At 43.1% G+C, this 23,344-nt stretch overlaps 1 protein-coding gene across 1 annotated transcript; it reads right to left on the bottom strand.

The window, feature by feature from the left end:
* Positions 1 to 17,330: 17,330 nt before the first annotated feature.
* LIPT2 (lipoyl(octanoyl) transferase 2) lies at positions 17,331 to 19,271 on the bottom strand. The gene is made up of 2 exons (XM_070383725.1): positions 18,808 to 19,271; positions 17,331 to 18,281 (listed from the first exon to the last, which is right to left on the bottom strand). The coding sequence occupies exons 1-2, from the start codon at positions 19,253 to 19,255 to the stop codon at positions 18,052 to 18,054; spliced, it is 678 nt and encodes a 225-aa protein (XP_070239826.1). The 5' UTR covers positions 19,256 to 19,271; the 3' UTR covers positions 17,331 to 18,051.
* Positions 19,272 to 23,344: the final 4,073 nt, after the last annotated feature.

The raw sequence follows: 23,344 nt of genomic DNA, 5'->3' as shown, positions 1-23,344 counted from the left end.
TCAGGGACTCTGTGGAGAGTCTGTATCAGAGACCTCTTTGCCAGCCTATGGCCTTGGGATAGTTATAACAAACTGAGGTCAGCTCTGACTCCTGTGCAAAGAAAACTGTCCTAGGACATCTGAGGCATATACCCTCAATCACAGAACCTCAGATTCTATCTAAGAAGTGCTATCATTCAAAAAAGGCCTATCCCATGGAGGGAATGTTGTACAAAACTGTACAAAATCTTCATCAAAACACCGTACTTCTGTGTGACTTCTGTAGTTTCATATTTTGACCCAGCTACTTCTTTTTCTCAGTCTGTATATATCATCTCTCAGAGAAATCCCTTAGCAGGCAGTCTCAGATTTCAGTCTACTTAAGAATCACCTCAGCCCTTATTTTAAGTGAAGTAGACTTTTGGGTTCCACTTGAGAGTTTCTGATTCAGGAGTTCTGGAATAGAGCCCAGAAATTAGTTTTTTGTTTTTTTTTAAAGAAAGCTTCCGGAAAGATTGTGATGCAAGTGGTTCTTGAGACCAGCCTTGAGGAAACAAGCCCTGCCTCAGTAAGCCTTCCTTCCCACATCCTGCCAAGGCCTTGCATCTAATCTATAGGACTATTTGTTACAGTTATCAAAAGTAACTATTTGTCTACCTCATCTGCTAGGTTGTGAGTTCTTTGAAAATAGGGACTGTTTCTTGTCCTAATAAAATTTTGGAATCACAGCCTTAGAATCATACCATGTTAGAGTTCTAGAATCATTTAGTAATAGAACCTAAGTTGAAAGGACTCTCAGAGTTATCTAGTCAAATCTCTTACCCAAGAATTCCCCAAAAATATTCATTGGCAGGACTGATGCTGAAGCTGAATCTCTAATACTTTGGCCCCCTGATTGGAAAAGACCCTGACACTGGGAAAGATTGAAGGCAGGAGGAGGAGGAGGGGATGACAGAGGATGAGATGGTTGGATGGCATCACTGAATCAATGGACATGAGTTTGAGCAAGCTCTGGGAGTTGGTGATGGACAGGGAAGCCTGGCGTGCTGCAGTCGATGGGGTTGTAAAGAGTCGGACATGACTGAATGACTGAACTGAACTGAAGAATTCCCTACATTTCTTTGTATCTTTGTGTATGTGTTAAGTTGTGTTGTGTGTATATGTATGTATGTAATAGAGATTTTTATTGCTTGTTAATTATGTCACTTCATACAATTTTAAGTAAACAAACTTAGAAAATGTACTGGGAGTGTTAAATAGATGATGGCACTATTGATAAGAATGCTCAACTGTTTTACATAAGGTAGTAAAGAGGCACCACTGCCACCATCACCACCCTGCTGAAATTTGTACATTTCATGTAAAAAAAATGAGTAAAAATAGTAGATTTGCATTTCACTAGCATTATTCTTTGTAATCTATGACCCATGATAAGCCTGAACAGTTTCAGAATCTTCAAAGCCAAACAAACCATTTTCTTCCACTAGCAAATGTATTAGTTTCAATTTCTTTAAAAAGAAAAAAAAAACAAAAACAGCAAACAAATCAAAATATCCCAATGGTCCTGAATTTTAATGTTTCTATCATACTAATTCAAGAAATGTGACTCAGTTTTCAAACATGAGGCTGAACTTCTTTATTGTAATTATACTTCATAATTCAAACAATTTAACTGACGCCAACATTAGCCCAGTAAAATTCATGGACATAGCTCAACTGCTCTTTTGCTAAGGAAACTTTTTAATAAGTTAACTATTCTTTAAAAACTCAGACCCAAGCTGCACAGCTGTGACTTGATGAACCAACCAGCAACTCTCCCAGATGCCACCACAGTAGTCCTACGTGTTTTTTTTAGCTGGGGAGCACATACAGAATCCCTGTGAATCACACATACATATTAAAAACTTCCGGTGAAACTACACCAATAGTTTCCCCTATGAATGATTTTTTTTTTAAGTAAGTATATACTACAGTTCAGCATTTGAGAGACTTCTGTATCTACTATTACAAAGGTACTAAGAAATACATTTGTTTTTTTCTTTTGCTTCTTTAAAACTTTTAATGTATTTATTTTGGCTGAACTGGGTCTTGTTGATGTGCACAGGCTTTCTCTAGTTGTGGCGTGAGGGCTTCTCATTGTGGTGGCTACATTGGAAGGACTGATATTGAAGCTGAAACTCCAATATTTTAGCCACCTGATGCGAAGACTTGACTCATTTGAAAAGACCCTGATGCTGGGAAAGATTGAGGGCAGGAGGAGAAGGGGACGACAGAGGATGCGATGGTTGGATGGCATCACTGACTCAGTGGACGTGGGTTTGGGTGGACTCCGGGAGTTGGTGATGGACAGGGAGGCCTGGCGTGCTGTGGTTCATGAGGTCGCAAAGAGTCGGACACGACTGAGCAACTGAACTGAACTGAACTGTACTGAACTCTTGTTGCAGAGCATGGGCTCTAGGCATGTGGGCTTCAGTAGTTGCCTTGTGTGGGCCCTGTAGATATGTGAATGGGCTTTGTTGCTCTGAGGTATGTGGGAATCTTCCCAGACCAGGGATCAGACCCACTTCCCCTGCATTGGCAGGTGGATTCTTAACCACTGGACCACCAGAGAAGTCCCTGAGAAATACATTTGGATACTTGAAAAGAAGCAAGACTGGAAATGTGGTTTTGTGTTAAAAAATTTAGAAGACCTCAGTTACCAAACAACTAAAAATATACAACAGATAAATAGGAATTTCTTAAAACCATGGTCTCTAATAATACAAAAATTAGATATTAAGGCATCTTTTACTCCCATCTATCTGCAGCAAAGAGAAATATTTTAAATAGGAGCCAGCACTTCTATTCAAATACTTTCTGATGCATTTGGCAGATTTGTTTTTATATTCTCCTGTTCAACATTCCATTGAAAGCTCTCATAATTGAACACTGTGACCCAAACCAAGAGAAAAGTATCAATATAAACAGATACTCATTTATTATAAAGAAGCAGTTCGCCCTTGAAAAGAAAAAGGAACTACAAAGAATATTATGTATAAAGTACAAATACTAGTATTTAAGTTTCTCTGAAGCAATTTATGCTTCAGTAATTAAGAGAAAGAAGTGATGAAGACTTTATTAAGATGAGGAGCCTATGAATATGCATCACGCTGTGGGCTAATTGTTCACTCATTATTCTGTTCCACTGGGATGAGAGTTTGAAAACAGCTTTATATTTCTCTAGAAAAAATTACATCCACTAGACTAAGATCACATAAGTTAACACTGATTATTATCACCTATATTTGTCATTTAAAAAGCTCAAATGGCTTCATAAAGTATATGAATCAGTAACATTTTTACCTTTTATTAAGGCAAGTTTGTGAAAATAATTTAATACAACCAGATATCCTCATGACTTTCAGCTTAAAATATTTTTAATGTAAGAAATAGACCAACAAAATCTGTTTTATAAAAAGCCACTTCAGTCCTAGAAAAGAATAATAAAAGATTTTGAACGCAGTTAATTTTTTAAAGGATACTCTTCCCATGTCTCAAGTTCCAAGTTCCAATCATCATCCGTAGAGCCAGTTTTGTTTGACTCAGTTCAGTTCAGTTCAGTCGCTCAGTCGTGTTCAACTCTTTGTGACCCCATGAACTGCAGCATGCCTGGCCTCCCTGTCCATCACAAGCTCCCAGAGTTTACTCAAACTCATGTCCATTAAGTCAGTGATGCCATCCAACCATCTCATCCTCTATCGTCCCCTTCTCCTCCCACCTTCAATCTTTCCCAGCATCAGGGTCTTTTCCAAATAGTCAGTTCTTCGCCTCAGGTAGCCAAAGTATTGGAGTTTCAGCTTCAACATCAGTCCTTCCAATGAATATTCAGGACTGATTTCCCTTAGGATGGACTGGTTGGATCTCCTTGCTGTCCAAGGGTCTCTCAAGGGTCTTCTCTAGCACCACAGTTCAAAAACATCAATTTTTCAGCGCTCAGCTTTCTTTATAGTCCAACTCTCACATCAATACATGACTACTGGGAAAACCATAGCTTTGACTAGACGGACATTTGTTGACAAAGTAATGCCTCTGCTTTTTAATATGCTGTCTAGGTTGGTCATAACTTTTCTTCCTATATCAATCCAATTCCATCTTTGAGGAAGTTCTCCTTTATGGTTAACAGAAATTTATCTGTTAACTTATGTTTCTGGTCTTCTGTTTTTTATTCACTATTTTTTTTTAATTGAGATATACTTGATTTACAATGTTGTGCTAATTTCAGCTGTATAGCAAAGTGACTCAGTTAGGCACATATGTACATTCTTTTTTATATCCTTTTCCATTATAGTTTATCCCAAGAGATTGGATGTAGTTCCCTCTGGGCTTTTGAAAGTTGTTTTCCTTATCTTTTTTTTCTCACTTGATGGGCTGTGTTATTGCTTTTGGATGTGGTAGAATTAATGGGGATGGTGATTCTCCATCAACCGCTCTTTATTATCCTTGGTGTATTCTAGCAACATGGTGGTCCTGAGATTAACTTTCACTGCTTCCTGTAACTTGGCTGATACAAGTTCTGCTTTATACCTGATGATATGATGTTAAAAGATGCGTTCATAGACATGATTGGAGGTGTTTGAGGATTTGTTTTGTCCCGGAAACTTCTATGAAAAAGGCTTTGGGATCATCATTTTCTACTATCCTATACTGAAATGAAACTGGACTTAATTCCTGGAAACTTTTCATCTCCTTCGTATATAGCACATGGTGCCTCCAATTCTATTTCCTGGTCTTTCCTGGCACTCAGCATGCTGGTTGCAGGGTACCTCCCTTGGACTACATTCAAGACAACAACAGAAAACGAGGGCAGTGGCTCCAAGGCTCTTAGCTGCAGGAGGCACACACCCTTCACAGGGCAGAGGAGAGTCACGCACATGCCCCCAGCCCTTGGGGCGTGAGAAACTGGTGGCTGGGGGTTGGGCTAGACTCAATTTTTGGCAACAGATTGATCAGCTTCTCTTGCACACCTCTAGTGACTAGGAGCTCATTGCCTCCAAGGGATCTGAGGCTCTGATTGTTAGGATGTTCTCACATTTAAACAAACACTGCCTTCTAAGGACCCTTTGGTCCTTGTGCCCAATGCTTTGTTCCTTTTTTCAGTTCTTCAAAAACTTTAGGTCTATCTTCCACTTCCTTTGGAGTGAGGATGAGGCAGGAACCCTGTCAGGGAAGGCAGCTGGCCAAAGAGTCAATGGAAAGCAGGCTAGACTGCCTTATCTCCCATCTGTGACTTTCAGTCTTACTATGAGGCTTAGATGACCTGATGTGTAACATGGCAAGAGTATGATGCCCATGCTTAATAAGTGGCAGCTTCCATTACTATTAGATGAGAAAAGGAAGAACGAAACAGAACTCCTGGACAAACCTGAGAAGGACCTTCAGGGAACTCTCTAATCCAGAGAGGCTGGGGACAAGGCCAGGACCTTGAAACAGGGGGGGTGAGGGAGTGGAGTGGGCCAACTGAAGATTCATCTCGAGATACACCTCAAGACTTTGTTTAAATGCCACCTTCTTAGTGAGGCCTTCCCTGACCATCTATTTACAAATTCTAATCCCTCCCTTTTCCTGACCTCCCCAAAGCCCTTCCCTGCCTTGCTTTCCAATAACACCTAACATCAGCTAATCTATCAACACTTAACTTTAAAAAATAGGGATTTTCCTGATGGTCCAGTGATTACGATTCCATTCTTTCACTGCAGGGGGCGCAGGTTTGATCCTTGGTTGGGTAACAGATCCTGAATGTGGTCAAAAATAAAAATTTTTAAACAAAAAAAATTTATATATATATATACATACATACACATATGTATATTTACATACACACAGACACACATATATTTATATATATGTTGTTGTTCAGTCACTAAGTCATGTCCAGTGCTTTGCGATCCCATGGATTGCAGCACACCAGGCTCCCCTGTCCTTCATCATCTCCTGGAATCTGCTAAAACTCATGTCTATAGACTTGGTGATGTCATCCAACCATCACTTCCTCTGCCATCCTCAATCTTTCCCAGCGTCAGGGTCTTTTTCAGTGAGTCAGCTCTTTGTATCAGGTGGCCAAAATACTGGACCTTCAACTTTAGCATCAGTCCTTCCAATGAATATTCTGGGTTGATTTCCTTTAGGATTGACTGGTTTGATCTCCTGACAGTTCAAGAGACTCTCAAGAGTCTTGTCCAACACCACAATTTGAAAGCATCAATTCACTGGTACTCAGCCTTCTTTATCATCCAGCTCTCACATCCATACATGACTACTGGAAAAACTACAGCTTTGACTATACAGACCTCTATCGGCAAAGTTATGTCTCCTTTAATTTAACATGCTGTCTAGGTTTGTCACAGTTTTTCTTTCAAGGAGCAAGCGTCTTTTAATTTTATGGCTACAGTCACTGTCTGCAGTAACTTTGGGGCCTCAGAAAATAAAGTCTATCACTGTTTCCACTTTTTCCCTATCTATTTGCCACGAAGTGATGGGATATATATGGCTACTGTTGTTCTTGCTGCATCCCTCAAGTGAAGGTCACAGCTCCCGCCAGTCAGTCCTATCTCAGTACTCTTTTCTTCTCTGAATTTCTATTACCACCTCCTTCCTGCTCCCCTTCAGGCCTTGGGTGGTAGTGATGTCCAAATGTTTCAAGATCCAGGGTACTTCACAACACTTTGTGGTTTCCCTACTCCCTGCCCACCTATTTGAATAGGACCTCCTCAAATTACCGGCGTGAGAAGGCCATCTGCTTCCTGCTGGACCTGGCTGATGCAGAAGGTCATTCTCCTACAGCCCCCTGCACCTCCCTTGAACACAGTACTTTTAATTGCCTACTTTATTTGTTGACTCCACACCTAGAATATAAGCTCCTTAAGGGCACTAAGCTAACATGGAGTCTGCACAGAGTAGACCTTACTGAGAACTTTTTGAATAAATGAATGAATAAAAGTAATGAAGAGAAAGATCACTCAGAATTATGTTATCAGGGAAAGCTTCCAGGAAGGAATAGAACCTGAGAGAAGCTGATGCTCTTTCAACCTCTTGGCCAGAACTCTCTCCTCTGAATGCTAGACTCTTATATGTAACTACCTACTAAAGTCTCTGTTTGGATAACGTTTTGGGACTGGAACTGGTGACCTCTTCCCTGGCTTCCTTGAGTCGTCTATCTCTTGGTCAATGGAACCATCATCCATCCAGTCCCCTGTTTGTTTTCTTCATAGGACTCAACCCAGTTTTCTCTTTATCTATGTACTGATTTGACTTCCCTGGTGGCTTAGATAGTAAATAATCTGCCTGCAGTGCTGGAGACCTAGGTTCAATCCCTGGGTCGGGAAGATCCCCTGGAGAAGGAAATGGCAACCCACTCTAGTATTCTTGCCTGAGATTCCCATGGACAGAGGAGCCTGGGGGACTACAGTCCACGGGGTCGCAGAGTCAAACACAACTGAGCGACTTCACTTTTTTCACTTTCGTGTACTGATTTGGGGTCTGTCTTTCCTGCTGGACTGTAAGCACTATAAGAACACAGACCAGGTATGTCTTTTTCACCATGGAATACCCAGGATATAAGTCAGTGTCTATCTAGGAGGTGGGGGACAGCGTTTGGGAGGGAGGATGAGCATGGACGATATCCGTCGTCAACAGTCTCAGAAGCCTGGGTTACCAAGGAAAATACAGCATGAATCACAGAGGAAGTTTAACCGTCACATCAAGTTCTTTTATTCCATTACTCATCAGGAGCCTGTGTCTGTGCTTCCGCGATCTTGTCTCATTTTGGCCTGTCAGTTTAACCTGCAGAACACTTGTCTTCTCATTCTTTTCTTTTCTATATATACATATTTAGCTGCACCAGGTCTTAGATTCAGCAAGCGGGATCTTTAGTTGCAGTGTGTTGGATCTAGGTCCCTGACCAGGGATCAAACCTGGGCCCCCTGCCTTGGGACCGTGGAGTCTTAGCCCCTAGACCACCAGGGAAGTCCCTGTCTTCTCCTTCTGAGCTTAACCATTCTCCTGCCTCTGCAGGCAGCAAAAAGCAGTAAAAAGAGCTCTGGAGGAGGTGGAGCAAGGTGCAGTGTCAGGAGACTGAACATCTCAGTGGCCTCTTCTCTCCACTTCACCCTCACACAAGCCGGGTCCTGGCCGGCAAGGTAGAACAGTGGTGAAGAACACAGCTTCTGGGGTCTGGTGGAGCTGGGTTTGAATCCTAGCCCTGCCAATTATTAATATCAGCTGTAAGAGCTTAACCCCTCTGAGTCTTAGGGAACTATCTGTAGAATGGGTATAAAAACAACTGCATCTTATAGTTGTGTGGATTACGGTAAGATATTATATTTAAAGCGCTTCACCTGGTACCTGGCACATAGCAAGTGTTTCATAAAGAATAACTATTGGGAATTTCCTGGCAGTCCAGTGGTTAGGAATCCTTGCTCTCATTGCCAAGGGCATAGGTTCAATCCCTGGTCAAGGAACTAAGAATCTACAAGTCATGCAACATGGGCAAAAATGTTTTCAAAAATTAAAAGGGCACGTGCACTCATGGTTGTATAAATGTGGACTTTTGAATGGTTTAAACAATAAGGGCTATGTGAATGCAGAAGAATGTGGGTTCAGTCAGGACTAAAGTTTATAGAGGAGGTAGGTGTATCAATTAGGAATCTTGGCTATAACAGACAGAAAACCCAATGCAAATTGACTCAAGTAGGAAAGGGAATTTATCAGCTCGTAAGTGGTAAGAATTTGCCTGCCAGTGCAGGAGATGCAGGGGACATTGATTTAATCCCTGGGTCAGGAAGATCCACTGGTGGAGGAAATGGCAACCCACTCCAGCATTCTTGCCTGAAAATTCCCATACAGAGGAGACTGGCAGGCTGCAGTCCATGGGACTGCAAAGAGTCAGACATGGCTGAGCACGTGGCACCAGGCATAGCTGGATCCAGAAGCTCAGATGATATTTTCAGGAATCCGTCTTTTTGCATCTTTGGGCTCTGCTATTCTCACTGATGTTCCATGTTCAGGCAGGATCCCATTTTCTGGTAACAAGATGGTCTGCCTGCTGTTCCATGTATACACTATATTCTGTGAATAAAGCCAGTAGAAAGTGATTCTTTCCCCTACAATAGGAGTGCTGTTTATTGTACAGTCTTTGGAACCCAGACTTTAAGTGCAAATCATGGACCTGCCTCCAGCTAACTGTATGAACTTGGGCGAATCTTCATCTGAGCCAATTTCTTCTTCTCAGAACACAGTCAGCAAGCAATACAACTTTATGCGTTTGTTATTTGCTGTGATGATTAAGTAATGACTGTAAAGTTATGCTTAGCATAGCCCTGTGCCCATGTGGGTTGAGCTAGAGGGGTGAAATTGAGCTGAATAACAGGAACTCCTTGCTGGCATCGAACATCTCTCAGGGCATAGCATGCTCCCAGTCCAGCCTCTGACTGCAAATCAGGGCTGTGTTTAAGTCAGCATTCTGGCAGGAGTCAGATGGCACTCTGCAACTAGATACTCTGAAGAAAGCATGAAGGCGGATTTAGGAACTTGACAGGGAATGGAAGGAGGTCTGGTAGCAACAGTGAGGAGGGAAAGCATTGCTAGGTTTGGAGGGCCAGGGTGGGGTGGGTTTACTGGAACCCAAGGAGGGTAGCCAGGGTGGGACTGTGACGTCATGTAGGAACCCCCCTCCTTTCCCTCCATTCTGTCTCTTTCCACCCTATGGTGCCTCTTTATGCACCAACCCAGATGGAAGCTCAAGAGCAAGGAGGTGAGGCCCTTGATAGGTGAAGAAGTGTGTGAGCATTTGGGGGGCAAGTGGGAGGAGCAAGCAGAGGCAGTGGCAACAGTCAGATGGGTGGGATCTCCCGTTCCTTTTCAGTCTCCTCGGGCAATGGGTGAAAGAGAAGGTGAAGAAAGTGAAGAAAGGGGTGAAGAAAGCCTGACCGGCTCCCTCCTCCGTCCATGGGATTTCCCAGGCAAGATACTGGAGTGGGTTGCTATTTCCTACTCCAGGGATGAATCTGTGCTAATGTCTATCCCCAGACTTTTTAGTTACCAGATCTAAGATACTGTTTTTCATTGAGTTAGAGCTAGATTGTTCTCTTACTTACAACCTAGGAGTCACTCGAGCCTTTTCTTCCCCTGTTCCCTGTTAAGATTACTCTCTTCTGTGTTCCACAGTACACATGCAAACTTCTCTCATGGTCCTTATAACTAGTTGCTGTGAACATGCTTTACTGGTGTGTCTCCTCCACAAAGCTGTGAGCTCCTTGAAGACAGGAGCCAAGTGTGATGTGTCTCCAAGTCCGCAGTCCCCAGTGACACTGCTTGAAGACAGGAACCAAGTCTGATATATCTCCGTGTCCCCAGTAACACACCACGCACTGACCAGACCACACCAGGCGTGTTATCTTCAAGCAACACAGGTTAAGGGCATGTTAGCCAAGTGGAGCCTGTTGAGATGAGGGCAGTGGGGTAGAGTCTGGAGGCCACATTTTATGAAGAGCAGAAAAATCAGGAAAGTGTAATGAGAAGATGAGACTGCTCTTAGGATAGAGCTCATGTGCTGACTCAACAGGCATTACTGGGCATCTGCATGTGAGGCCTTGGGCTGGTCCTGAGGGGGTCATGGGTGATACAGCCATAGTCCCTGCCTGGGGAGCTCACAGTCTGGACAGGCTCAGACTTGGAACCAAGGATGGGGGTGCAGGGTGCAGCCAGGGAAGGGCTCTCAGAAGAGGACTTGCAGGAAGGCAGAATTATGACGCTTCGGGGCAGGTTTCAGTTTGGGATGAGGAAACTTTCTAACAATCGGAACTATAAAGAAAGCTCTACCTCTGGGGCTGTGTGAGTGGGGCTGGGATGACCACTTTATAGAATGGACACTGACGTCTGTCAACAGAAGGACTGAAGGGAGTCTACAGGGAATTCCTCATAATTACAAGTCACTGAACCACTGTTTCCTTTCACATGCTAGGATACAAAGACAAAACAAAACAAAGAGTCTCTGGCTTAAAAAAGCTCACAGTTTAGGTAAATTGAAAAAATGTAACACTGTAAATGTAGCCTTATGCTAGTGTCTCTTGAACTTGAATGATGTATGAACCCCCTTTTTTAAAGGAAGTACTCAGTGCTAATAATCTAAATATGATTCAAATTTAAACTCAGTTTAAACTTCAAGGCAGCTGTAAAAGCTACTCTTTTATACAGTGTTTAAGTACACATTTTAATGAAAATGGACAAAACAATAAGCTAATAAAATGCTAATATTGATAACACTAATGCTACAGGTCATATTGAGTTCTTTTGAAACTGCCAGTTCTATAGACATATTCCTACCAGTAAATGAAGATGGAATGATAGAATCAGGGGTTGGGAAGATCTGGAGGAGGGAAAGGCTACCCACTTCAGTATTCTGGCCTGGAGAATTCCATGGACTGTATAGTCCGTGGGGTCTCAAAATGTCAGACATAACTGAGTGACTTTCACTTTCACTAATATAATAGATCTAGGGTCTAGCTATCACAAGAAAGAGGGGAAAAAAAAAACAAAACCCAAAACAGATCCTGTGTGCCACTTGATGTAAAAACACACCATCACCTATGAAGCAGGCTTGCTAAAAAAAGAAAAAAAATCATATCTGAATCAGACCAAATATCAGGATCTACTTTTGAATCTTCGGGAAATACAGGAGGAAAAGATTTTCAAAAGAGGGAGGAGGAACCTATAGGTGAAAAGACACTTAAGAGACATTTATGAGCCTTATGAACCAAAGTCAGTGTGTAGACTTTGTTTCAATTCTGGTTTGAACAAATCACCTATTAGAAAGAGGGAGGGGTGAAGAGAGAGAGAGATCTGAGTATTAATTGAATATTTGTTGATATTGAAGATGTATTTTTTACATGTGTTAATATATTGTGGTTATTTTTTGAGTCCTTATCTTTTGAGAATACATACTGAAATATTTTATATTTTATATGGTATCTGTGATTTGCTTCACAATAATCCAGGGAGGAGGCAGGAAATGGGCCCAGGTTTAGATACGCTAAGACTGGTCATGAGTTGATTGTTTTACCCGAATGATGGGATTCACTGCTGTACATTAGAAAGATTTTATGATAAAAAACTTCAATGATGAAAAACTCTAAGATGCTAAAACGGTTAAAATTCAAATACAGCAGGCATTGTACATTGCTGATGGGAATATAAATTAGCAAGTTTTATGGAAGGCAGTATGACAATATGTAATAAAAATGCACATATCCTTTGACTCAGAAAATCACTTCTAGAAATGCAAACTCTGTGCTCACCACATGCGTTACAAAATGCAGATATACACACACACACACTTATTTTTATCTGGCTGCACCAGGTCTTAGTTGTGGCACATGGCATCTCTGATCTTCACTGTGGCATGCGGGATCTTTTCTGTGGCACGTGGGAGCTAGTTCCTTAACTAGGGATCAAACCCAGGCTCCCTGCATTGGGAGCTCGGAGTCTTAGCCACTGGACCCCAAGGAAGTCCTAGATTCTCACTGTAGCTTTAGTTGTAAAAGAAAGAATTAGTGATAATCTAAACATCGCTAATGGGGGATTAGATAAATAAGTCATGATAAATCCACTGAATAGAATACTCCATAGTCATTTTTGAAATGAGGATGTTCTTTATATACTGACCTGATGCAATCTCCAAAGTACAGGGATGTGTGTATAGTATGCTACCACATGAAAATGCATGTATGCCTAGAAATGTATAAAATACATATGAAGAGTATAAATGAGACATTTACCTTCATTTAAGCCCCTAGGAAAGGGCCTGGGTTTACAGGGAAAAGGGATAGGAGTAAGACTTACAATTTAGTAATAGAGTTTTGTACCTTTTATTTATCTGGCTGCCCATGCAGCATGTGGGAATCTCAGTTCCCTGACTAGGGATCAAATCCGTGCCCCCTGCATTGAGAGTTTGGAGCCTTAACCACTGAACCACCAGGAAAGCCTGCTTGTACCTTTTAAACTTTATTCCATGTGCATGTATTACCGATATATTTTTTAGAAGATTTGTTTTAAAAGAAATAAAAATAAGATTACAACATTAAAAATATAAAGATTATCTGGTAATGTGGGAAAATGTTTATAATACTATTTTTGGTTTAAAAGAGTATACAAAATTTTTTCCATGTAATACTTTATAATAATAGAATTATAAGACAGAATAATGGGCTAGAATAATAAAAGATGTCGGCTCATGATCAAGTGCTGGAAACACACACAAATGGAGAGGATGCTTTTTAGGTGGGAGTGAAATTTTTATTGTTTTTTAAAACTGTATAGTTAGTATAATATGGTGTGATAATATGTAAATTACAATTTAGTGAAAAAAATCACATTTTGATTGCAAATATCTGATTTCCATAAAGGTTTTAGAAAGAGGCTCTCTTCATGAAGCCAGGTGCACCTGGTCACCTGCCAGAGCAGGTCCCGTTTGGTTTCCTGCCAGCCTCGCTGAGGAACAAGATGCTGGAAAAGTCACTACAGTTGGTCACGTCCTCGCACTTAGCACTCATTTACCAGACTCTGGAAAGTTTGTTTATTTATGAGGAAAAGACTCTGCATAAACAAGGAGAGACTTTTTGGAGGTGGGAAAGCCAGGGTGTTAACTACCCTCCTTCGTATGCCTCGCTTCCTTCCTTGAGGAAAGGCCCCGGTGGGAAACCGGAGGTGGGCTCTGACCAGGAAGGAAGGAGAGTCGGGAACCCGCAGCAGTGGGCTGACCCCATTCCACAGGCCCAGCGACCTCCTTGGCTCTCCCTGCTCACCCTTCAGAAACAGCTGTGCAAGAGCGGAAAGACCCAGCTTAGGAGCCAGGGACTGACTCTGCCCCTAAGTGCATGACCTCATAGAAGTCACTCAGCCTCCCAAGCCAGTTTTTTCATCTGTAAAATAAACCTCCCTATTTTGCTATGCAGCCAGAAGAGTGAATGAGATCGGCGTATTGCCTCATTCTGGGTCCCGTGCTACGTCTCTGCCTAGACTGCTTCTCGGTCTCCTTGGCCTGCACCTCACACTTATCAGCCCTCTGCCCTCCCCTACTCTCTTTGGGCTTCCAGACATAAACTGTCACTCATGACAGCTGTGCTCTGGATCCACAGACCCAACTGGGCCTCTCCACATGCATCTTCCACAAGTATCTCAACCTTGATTCATCAAAAACTAAACTCATTATCATCCTCTCCAAACTTTGTCATCATCCAGTGTTCTCTGTTCCAGCAATACCTCTAGCATCCAGAAACCTGGGGATTTTCCTTGACTTTACTCCAACATACATGGGTAACAGCAGCAGAAGCCATCTTCTACCACATGGTCTGGGAAACAGAGAAAGCTGAACTGGAGTAAGACAGAATGAAGCAAACACACCAGGAAGCACAGCGGAGAACAGAAGAGATCATGTGGGTTCCTAAGGACTACAAGTTCTGGTTTTGTTCAGGAGCCAGCTGCAGCTCCACTCTTGAATTTTTAATTTACCATCTTAACTATTTATTCATTTATTTATGATCGCTCTGGGTCTTCACTTCTGTGCGAGAGCTTTCTCTAGTTGCAGCGAGCAGGATTCTCATGGTGGTGGCTCCTCTTGTTGTGGAGTATGGGCTCTAAAGCGTGAGGGCTTCACTAGTTGTGGCACAAATGAACACTTGGTGGCTTACCTCCAGTACACGACAATCAACAGCAGGGAGCTCTGTTCCCTGCAGTCCGCAGGAAGCAGCTGCCATCTTGAATGTTGTTGGTTACTGTTTTACACAGCCAGGACTGGAACTGAGGTTGCCTGACTTCTTATTCAAGGCTCCTTCTACCCTAACTGCCTGTGGTAGCCAGTCTCCAAGATGGCCCTTAATGATCTACACCTCCTATCACCCTTGTGTAGTCCCTGCCATACTGAATAAATAGGGCTCACATATTAGGAGACTGCAGGAATGACTGTGTGACTTCCAATGCTGGGTCAAAAAAGACACTGTGGCTTCTACCTTGTCTCTTTCTGGCATCACTCGCTCTGGGGAAAGCCAGTTGCCAGGCAATGAGAATATTCAAGCAGTCCTATAAAGTGAAACCATCCCCGTGAAAAAGAAATGCGAAAGGCAAAGTGGTTGTCTGAGGAGGGCTTAGAAATAGCTGAGAAAAGAAGAGAAAGGCAAAGGAGAAAAGGAAAGATATACCCATCTAAATGCAGAGTTTCAAAGATTATCAAGGAGAGATAAGAAAGCCTTCCTCAGTGACCAATGCGAAGAAATATAGGAAAACAATAGAATGGGAAAGACTAGAGATCTCTTCAATAAAATTAGATACCAAGGGAACATTTCATGCAAAGATGTGCATAATAAAGGATAGAAATGCTATGGACCTAACAGAAGCAGAAGCTATTAAGAAGAGGTGGCAAAAATACGCAGAAAAACTATACAAAAGAGATCTTAATGACCCAGTTAAAGACGATGGTGTGATCACTCACCTACAGCCAGACATCTTGGACTGCAAAGTCAAGTGGGCCTTAGGAAGCATCACTATGAACAAAGATAGTGGAGGTGATGGAATTCCAGCTGGGCTGTTTCAAATCCTAAAAGATGATGCTGTGAAAGTGCTTCACTCAATATGCCAGCAAATTTGGAAAACTCAGCAGTGGCCATAGGACTGGAAAAAGTCAGTTTTCATTCTAATCCCAAAGAAAGCGAATGCCAAAGAATATTCAAACTATTGCACAATTGCATTCATCTCACACACTAGCAAAGTAATGCTCAAAATTCTCCAAGCCAGGCTTTAACAGTATGTGAACCATGAACTTCCAGATATTCAAGCTGGATTTAGAAAAGGCAGAGGAACTAGATTTCAAATTGCCAACATTCGTTGGATCACAGAAAAAGCAAGAGAGTTCCAGAAAAACATCTACATCTGCTTCATCGACTATGCTAAAGCCTTTGACTGTGTGGATCACCACAAACTGTGGAAAATTCTTAAAGAGATGGGAATACCAGACCACCTTACCTGCCTCCTAAGAAACCTGTATGTAGGTCAAGAAGCAACAGAACCAGACATGGAACAACAAACTGGTTCCATGTTCCAAATTCGGAAAGGAGTACAACAAAGCTGTATATAGTCACCTTGCTTATTTAACTTCTATGGCAGAGGACATTATGCGAAATGTCAGGCTGGATGAAGCACAAAATGAAATCAAGATAGCCAGGAGAAATATAAAAAACCTCAGATATGCATATGACACCCCCCCCTTATGGCAGAAAGTGAAAAGGAACTAAAGAGTCTTAAAGCTCAACATTCAAAAAATGAAGATTATGGCATCCGGTTTCATCACTTCAAGGCAAACAGATGGAGAAACAAAGGAAACAGTGACAGACTTTATTTTGGGGGGCTCCAAAATCACTGCAGATGGACTGCAGCCATGAAATTAAAAGACGCTTGCTCCTTGGAAGAAAAGCTATGACCAACCTAGACAGCTTATTAAAAAAGCAGAGACATTGCCAACAAAGGTCTGTCTGGTCAAAGCTATGGTTTTCCCAGTAGCATGTATGGATGTGAGAGCTGGACCATGAAGAAAGCTGAGTGTCAAAGAATTGATGTTTTTGAACTGTGGTATTAGAGGAGAATCTTGAAAGTCCCTTGGACTGCAAAGAGATGAAACCAATCAATCCTAAAGGAAATCAATCCTAAATATTTATTGGAAGGACTGATGCTGAAACTAAAGCTCCAATACTTTGGCCATGTGATGCAAAGAGCTGACTCCTTGGAAAAGATCCTGATCCTGGGAAAGACTGAGGGCAGGAGAAGGGGACAATAGAGGACAAGATGGTTGGATGGCATCATCGACTCGATGGACGTGAGTTTGAGCAAGCTCTGGTAGTTGGTGATGGACAGGGAAGCCTGGTGTGCTGCAGTCCATGGGGGGTCGAAAAGAGTCAGATACTACTGAGCGACTGAACAACATAGAGTGAAGAGGAATTAAGGCCTCCTGTTAATAACCAGTACCAACCAAGCATGTGAGTCACTCATCCTGGAAGCTGATTCCATAGCCTTAGTCAAGCCTTCAGATGAGAGCTGCCCCGGCTAACATCTTTTTTTTTTTTAATTAATTTTTTGGCTGCGCAGTGCAGCATGTGGGATCTTAGGTCCCCAGCCAGGGGTAGAACCTGTGGCCCCTGCATTGGCAGCACAGAGTCTTAACCACTGGAGAACCAGAGAAGTCCCCCGACAGCTGACATCTTGATTGCGTCTCAGAAGAGACCTTAACCCAGAACCACTCAGCTAAGCTTCTCCCAAATTTCCAAACCACAGTATATGAGATAATAAATGTTTATTCTTTTAAGTCATTAAGCTTTGGGATGGCTTGTTATAATTAACATACAACCTTTACAGAGATCTCATATTAAAAAAAAAAACAACCTTCTATTTTTGGCATTTGTACAGGGTCAGAAATTATTATTCTCTTTCCCCTAGCCTTTGGCCTAACTCAGGTTACTTAACTAAAAAAGCCATCAGGCTTGAGGAATCCAACCCAGGAAGACAGAATCCCATATTACTCTTTAAAGAAGCCTTTCCTTTTCTCTGTTATTGCAGAAAGCTCCCAGGTCTAAGAATGAAAAAAAAAATCCACATCACATCACCTTCACCTGGATGATGCTGAAAAATGATTCTTACAACAATCAAAGGAACTGGAGCCCAGACTTCCCAATTTAATACAGTGCCAAGGAAATATTTGAGAAATGACACTCTATGATACCTGAATTTTTCTTAGCTGAGAAATGGGTGTCGACAGAAGTACTAATGCCTTATATTTATGCTTTTCACAATGTTTTCATATCTATATCTGAGGTAGGTTGGGAAGATATAAATAAACCGTATACACATGGAACCAAGGGCCCAGAGCTCATGATCTGCCCACAGTCTCATGATGTGTGAATGATAGGGCCAGTTCTAGAATCTGGGTTTCAGTGACTCCAAGTCTGGTGCGGTGCTTTCCAAGGCAAGACCTCCAGGGTGAGATAATATAAACGCCCTTCAGCTGGGGCTGTCCTCTGAGGTCAACGTGCACTTGTAGGTCTCTTTAAAGGCCTCAAGGAAACGTGGTATTACTTCATCCACAGTGACATGTCTCTGGAGCTCCTCACTCAGGGAAGTGACGCCTGTCCCAACCAGCCCACAGGGCACAATGTGCTCAAACCACGTGAGGTCCGTAGAACAGTTCAGCGCCAGGCCGTGGGACGTAACGTGCCTTCCACAGCGGACACCTGCAAGGCAAACCAACGGCTCTTAGAATCGACACCCTCCCTCCCCAGGCTTCATGATGGCCCTCAGTGAGATGAAGAAACTGGACTAGACCACTGATTTTCCAACTCTGTTTCTAGAGCACCCAAGAGGTTGTACACAGATCAGGGGAGCGGGACAAAATGAGAGGAGACGCCTGTGGCTCCACAGTGGCTGCACTTACTATGAACATTACAGAAATGTCCTTACAAAGATTCCACTGTTTTAAAAAAAAGTATAAAAAAAATTTTCACCCTTATAGTCCAGATATTGTGAAGTAACCTGGCAACTCACTTCTCATTGTCTCTCCATTTCTAAAAATGAGTGTGTTGAACTACGTGACCTCCGAAGTGACCTGGTTCTGAAGATATCAGTAAGGAGAGCCTTAGAAACTTAGAAACTCTTAAAGGCAGTGGGCAGATGATTCAAAGCCCGCGCCAGTGACTCCCGCCCGCTCTGCCCTCACCACCATTGGCCCGGCCCCTCCAGGCCCCGCCCCGAAGCGCTCACCGATGGCGCAGATCTTGCGCTCGCCCAGCCAAACTCCGGTGTAGGGTGGGGGCCGCGCACGGGCGCCGGGTAGGCCCAGGAGCTCGCACAGGCGCACCGCGCACGCCTCCAGCGCGGCCACGTGGGCGCGCAGGCGCAGGCCGAGGGGTCGTAAGTCGAGTACCGGGTGGCACAGCAGCTGGCCCGGGCCGTGGAAGGTGGCTAGGCCGCCCCGGCCAAGGGGGCGCACCTCGGCACCCAAGGCCCGCAGTCGCGCCGTCTCCTCGGATGTCAGGCCGCCGCGCAACCCGGTGGTATACACGGGCCCCGCGGGCTCGCAAAGCAGAAGCGCACCCGCCTCGGGCCCTGGCTCGGCCTGCAGCCGCAGCAGCCACCGCTGCTGCAACGCCAGCAGCTCGGCGTAGGGAACCTGACTCAGCCACACCAGGCGTACCGCCGGTTGCAACATTTCGCCCGCCGCAGCCTCTGCGGGGCTCCGCCTCCTTTCTGGGCCTAGGGCGGGCCGGGAGGGGCGGGGACTCGGAGCCTCCGCCCCTAGATGCTTGTTACTGGCTGTTGAGAGAGTGTTTTGATACCTAATTGTAAGGTCAGTTCAATTCAGTCGCTCAGTCGTGTCCGACCCTTTGCGACCCCATGGGCAGCAGCAAGCCAGGCTTCTCTGTCCATCACCAACTCCAGAAAACGGCTCAAACTCATGTCCATCGAGTCCGTGATGCCATCCAACCATCTCATCCTCTGTTGTCCCCTTCTCCTCCTGCCTTCAGTCTTTCCCAGCATCAGGGTCTTTTCCAATGACTCAATTCTTCGCATCAGGTGGCCAAAGTATTGGAGTTTCAGCTTCAACATCAGTCCTTCCAATGAATATTTAGGACGATTTCCTTTAGGATGGACTGGTTGGCTCTCCTTGCAGTCCAAGGGACTCTCAAGAGTCTTCTCCAACACCACAGTTCAAAAGCATCAATTTTTCAGCACTCAGCTTTCTTTATAGTCCAACTCTCACATCCATACATGACTACTGGAAAAACCATAGCTTAGACTATATGGACCTTTGTTGGCAAAGTAATGTCTCTGCTTTTTAATATGCTGTCTAGGTTGGTCATAGCTTTTCTTCCAAGGAGCAAGCTTCTTCTAATTTCATGGCTGCAGTCACCATCTGCAGTGATTTTGGAGCCCCGAAAAACAAAGTCTGTCACTGTTTCCATTGTTTCCCCATCTATTTGCCATGAAGTGATGGGACTGGATGCCTTGATCTTAGTTTTCTGAATGTTGAGCTTTAAGCCAACCTTTTCACTCTCCTCTTTCACTTTCATCAAGAGGCTTTTGAGTTCCTCTTCACTTTCTGCCGTAAGAGTGGTGTCATCTGCATATCTGAGATGCATATATTGATATTTCTCCCAGCAATCTTGATTCCAGCTTGTGCTTCATCCAGCCCGGCATTTCCCATTATGTCCTCTGCATAGAAGTTAAATAAGCAGGGTGACTATATACAGCTTTGACTACTACTTTCCCAATTTGGAACCAATCTGTTGTTCCATGTCTGGTTCTAACTGTTGCTTCTTGACCTGCATACAGATTTCTCAGGAGGCGGGTAAGGTGGTCTGGTATTCCTATCTCTTTAAAAATTTTCCACCTTTGTTGTGATACACACAGTCAAAGGCTTTAGCATAGTGAATGAAGCAGATGTAGATGTTTTTCTGAAACTCTCTCGCTTTTTCGATGATCCAGCAGATGTTGGCACTTTGAAATCTGGTTCCTCTGCCTTTTCTAAATCCAGCTTGAACATCTGGAAGTTCATGGTTCACGTACTGTTGAAGCCTGGCTTGGAGAATTTTGAGCATTACTTTGCTAGTGTGTGAGATGAATGCAATTGTGCGGTAGTTTGAACTTTCTTTGGCATTGCATTTCTTTGGGATTGGAATGAAAACTGACCTTTTCCAGTCCTGTGGCCACTGCTGAATTTCTGAATTTGCTGGCATGTTGAGTGCAGCACTTTAATAGTGTCATCTTTTAGGATTTGAAATATCTCAGCTGGAATTCCATCACCTCCACTATCTTTGTTCATAGTGATGCTTCCTAAGGCCCCCTTGACTTCACATTCCAGGATGTCTGGCTCTAGGTGAATGATCACACCATTGTGATTATCTGAGTCATGAAGATCTTTTTTGTACAGTTCTTCTGTGTATTCTTGCCACCTCTTCTTAATATCTTCTGCTTCTGTTAGGTCCGTACAATTTCTGTCCTTTATTGTGCCCATCTTTGCATGAAATGTTCCCTTAGTATCTCTAATTTTCTTTAAGACATCTCTAGTCTTTCCCATTCTATTGTATTCCTCTATTTCTTTGCATTGATTGCTGAAGAAGGCTTTTTTATCTCCTTGCTTTTCTTTTGAAGTCTGCTTTCAAATGGGTATATCTTTCCTTTTCTCCTTTGCCTTTCTCTTCTCTTCTTTTCTCAGCTATTTGTAAGGCCTCCTCAGACAACCATTTTGCCTTTTTGCATTTCTTTTTCTTGGGGATGGTCTTAATCACTGCCTCCTGTACAATGTCTGAACCTCTGTCCATTGTTCGTGGAAAACCTCCAGTGTTCTTCAGACACTCTATCAGGTCTAATCCCTTGAATCTATTTCTCACTTCCACTGTATTATCGTAAGGGATTTGATTTTGGTCATACCTGGATGTTCTAGTGCTTTTCCCTACTTTTTTCAATTTAAGTCTGAATTTGGCAATAAGGAGTTCATGATCTGAGCCACAGTCAGCTCCTGGTCTTGTTTTTGCTGACTGTATAGAGCTTCTCCATCTTTGGCTGCAAAGAATATAATCGATCTGATTTTGGTATTGACAATCTGGTGATGTCCATGTGTAGAGTTGTCTCTTGTGTTGTTGGAAGAGGGTGTTTGCTATGACCAGTGCATTCTCTTGGCAAAATTCTATTAGCCTTTGCCCTGTTTCATTCTGTACTCCAAGGCCAAATTTGCCTGTTACTCCAGGTATTTCTTGACTTCCTACTTTTGCATATAGTCCCCTATAATGAAAAGGACATCTTTTTTGGGTGTTAGTTTTAGAAGGTCTTGTAGGTCTCCATGGAACCATTCAGCTTCTTCAGTATTACTGGTTGGGGCATAGACTTGGATTACTGTGATAGTGAATGCAATGCAAGGTGTGTCTCATTTAATTCAGTCCAACAACCAGTGTTTAGGGCCTAGTGGTGTTCTGCAGGCCCTGCCCTAGGTGCTTGATATAGCAGTGCACCCTGTATGGAAAACAAAAAATCTGCCCTGTAACTCTTACATTCTTACAGCAAGCAATAAGCAAATATTAAAGTATTAAATAAAGTTATTGCACATATTGATAACTGCTATGAAAAGAAAAGTAAAATAGGATAATGTGTATCCTGAGTGGAGTTCCCTGTGGAAGAGTGAGATTAACATTCAAGAGGTTAACTGGGGTGGGCTGGGGAGAAGTTACTGTCAAGACCAAGCTTGTAATGGAGTGATGGAAGCAGGATTGGTCAGTAAGAGAGGTTGAGTTGTGAAATTATCTCATCAGAAGCCTCTGCCAATCCTGAAGAATGCTCTGAGCCTGGGATGACCTTTCAGAATTATTCCAAATTGAGGAAGGGAGTGAGAAATTTATATCCTTGCATTGATAAGTGATTGAGGCTGTATCTGGAGAGGTACTGTGACTTTTGGCAAGACTCTTTCCTTTCAAAGAGGGCAATTCCCTGGGAGGAATTTGGATTTATGAGCAACTACCCCCAGAAACTGGGGGGATGACTGACTAGATCCTGAGGGTGGATCTGGCTCACAGTATCCATTATGTTGTATTGAAGTGTGATTTAAACAAATCTAAATTCATTCAATAAACCTGTGTGTGTGTGTGTGTGTGTGTATGTGTGTTAAGTTGCTTCAGTCATGTCCAACTCTTTGTGACCCTATGGTCTGTAGCTCACCACACTCCTCTGTCCATGGGATTCTCTAGGCAAGAATACTGGAATGGGTTCCCATGCCCTTGTCTAGGGGATCTTCCCAATCCAGGGATCGAACCTGAGTCTCTTATGTCTCCTACATTGGCAGTCGGGTTTTTACCATTCAGGCCACCTGGGAAGCCCCTCAATAAATTTTTACTGAGTACCCAGGTGGCGTTAGTGGTAAAGAGCCTGCTTACCAAAGCAGGAGACTTTAGAGATGCAGGTTTGATCCCTGGGTCAGGAAGATCCCCTGGAGAAGGGAATGGCAACCCACTCCGGTACTCTTGCCTGGAGAATCTGATGGACAGAGAAGCCTGGTGGGCTAGGGTCTGTAGGGTTGCAAAGAGTTGGAAGTTGGAAACAACTGAAGCCACTTAGCACAGCATAGCACAACTATGTGTTAGGCTATGTGAAGAGGTTACAGAAAGCTATCCTACCTCTGTGATCCTAATAGCATACAGAACCCAGCTTTTACGTCCTCAATCTGTCCTCTGAATCTGTTTTCTAAACTGCAACCAAGGATTGTTTAATTGAAAGAATGAAAAGAAAGCAGAAAAGTATAGAGAATAAA

This window comes from Bos mutus, chromosome 15, assembly GCF_027580195.1.
Source record: "Bos mutus isolate GX-2022 chromosome 15, NWIPB_WYAK_1.1, whole genome shotgun sequence".
Taxonomy (NCBI): Eukaryota; Metazoa; Chordata; class Mammalia; order Artiodactyla; family Bovidae; genus Bos; species Bos mutus.
This window is presented reverse-complemented; position numbering and strand designations above follow the sequence as displayed.

What these genes read in the sequence shown, in the direction of transcription:
- LIPT2 (XM_070383725.1), bottom strand. Translation starts at nt 19,255, where the DNA reads ATGTTGCAACCGGCGGTACGCCTGGTGTGGCTGAGTCAGGTTCCCTAC. An exon ending in GCGCAAGATCTGCGCCATCG is followed by an intron (nt 18,282 to 18,807) that starts GTGAGCGCTTCG and finishes TTTGCCTTGCAG; the next exon opens with GTGTCCGCTGTGGAAGGCAC.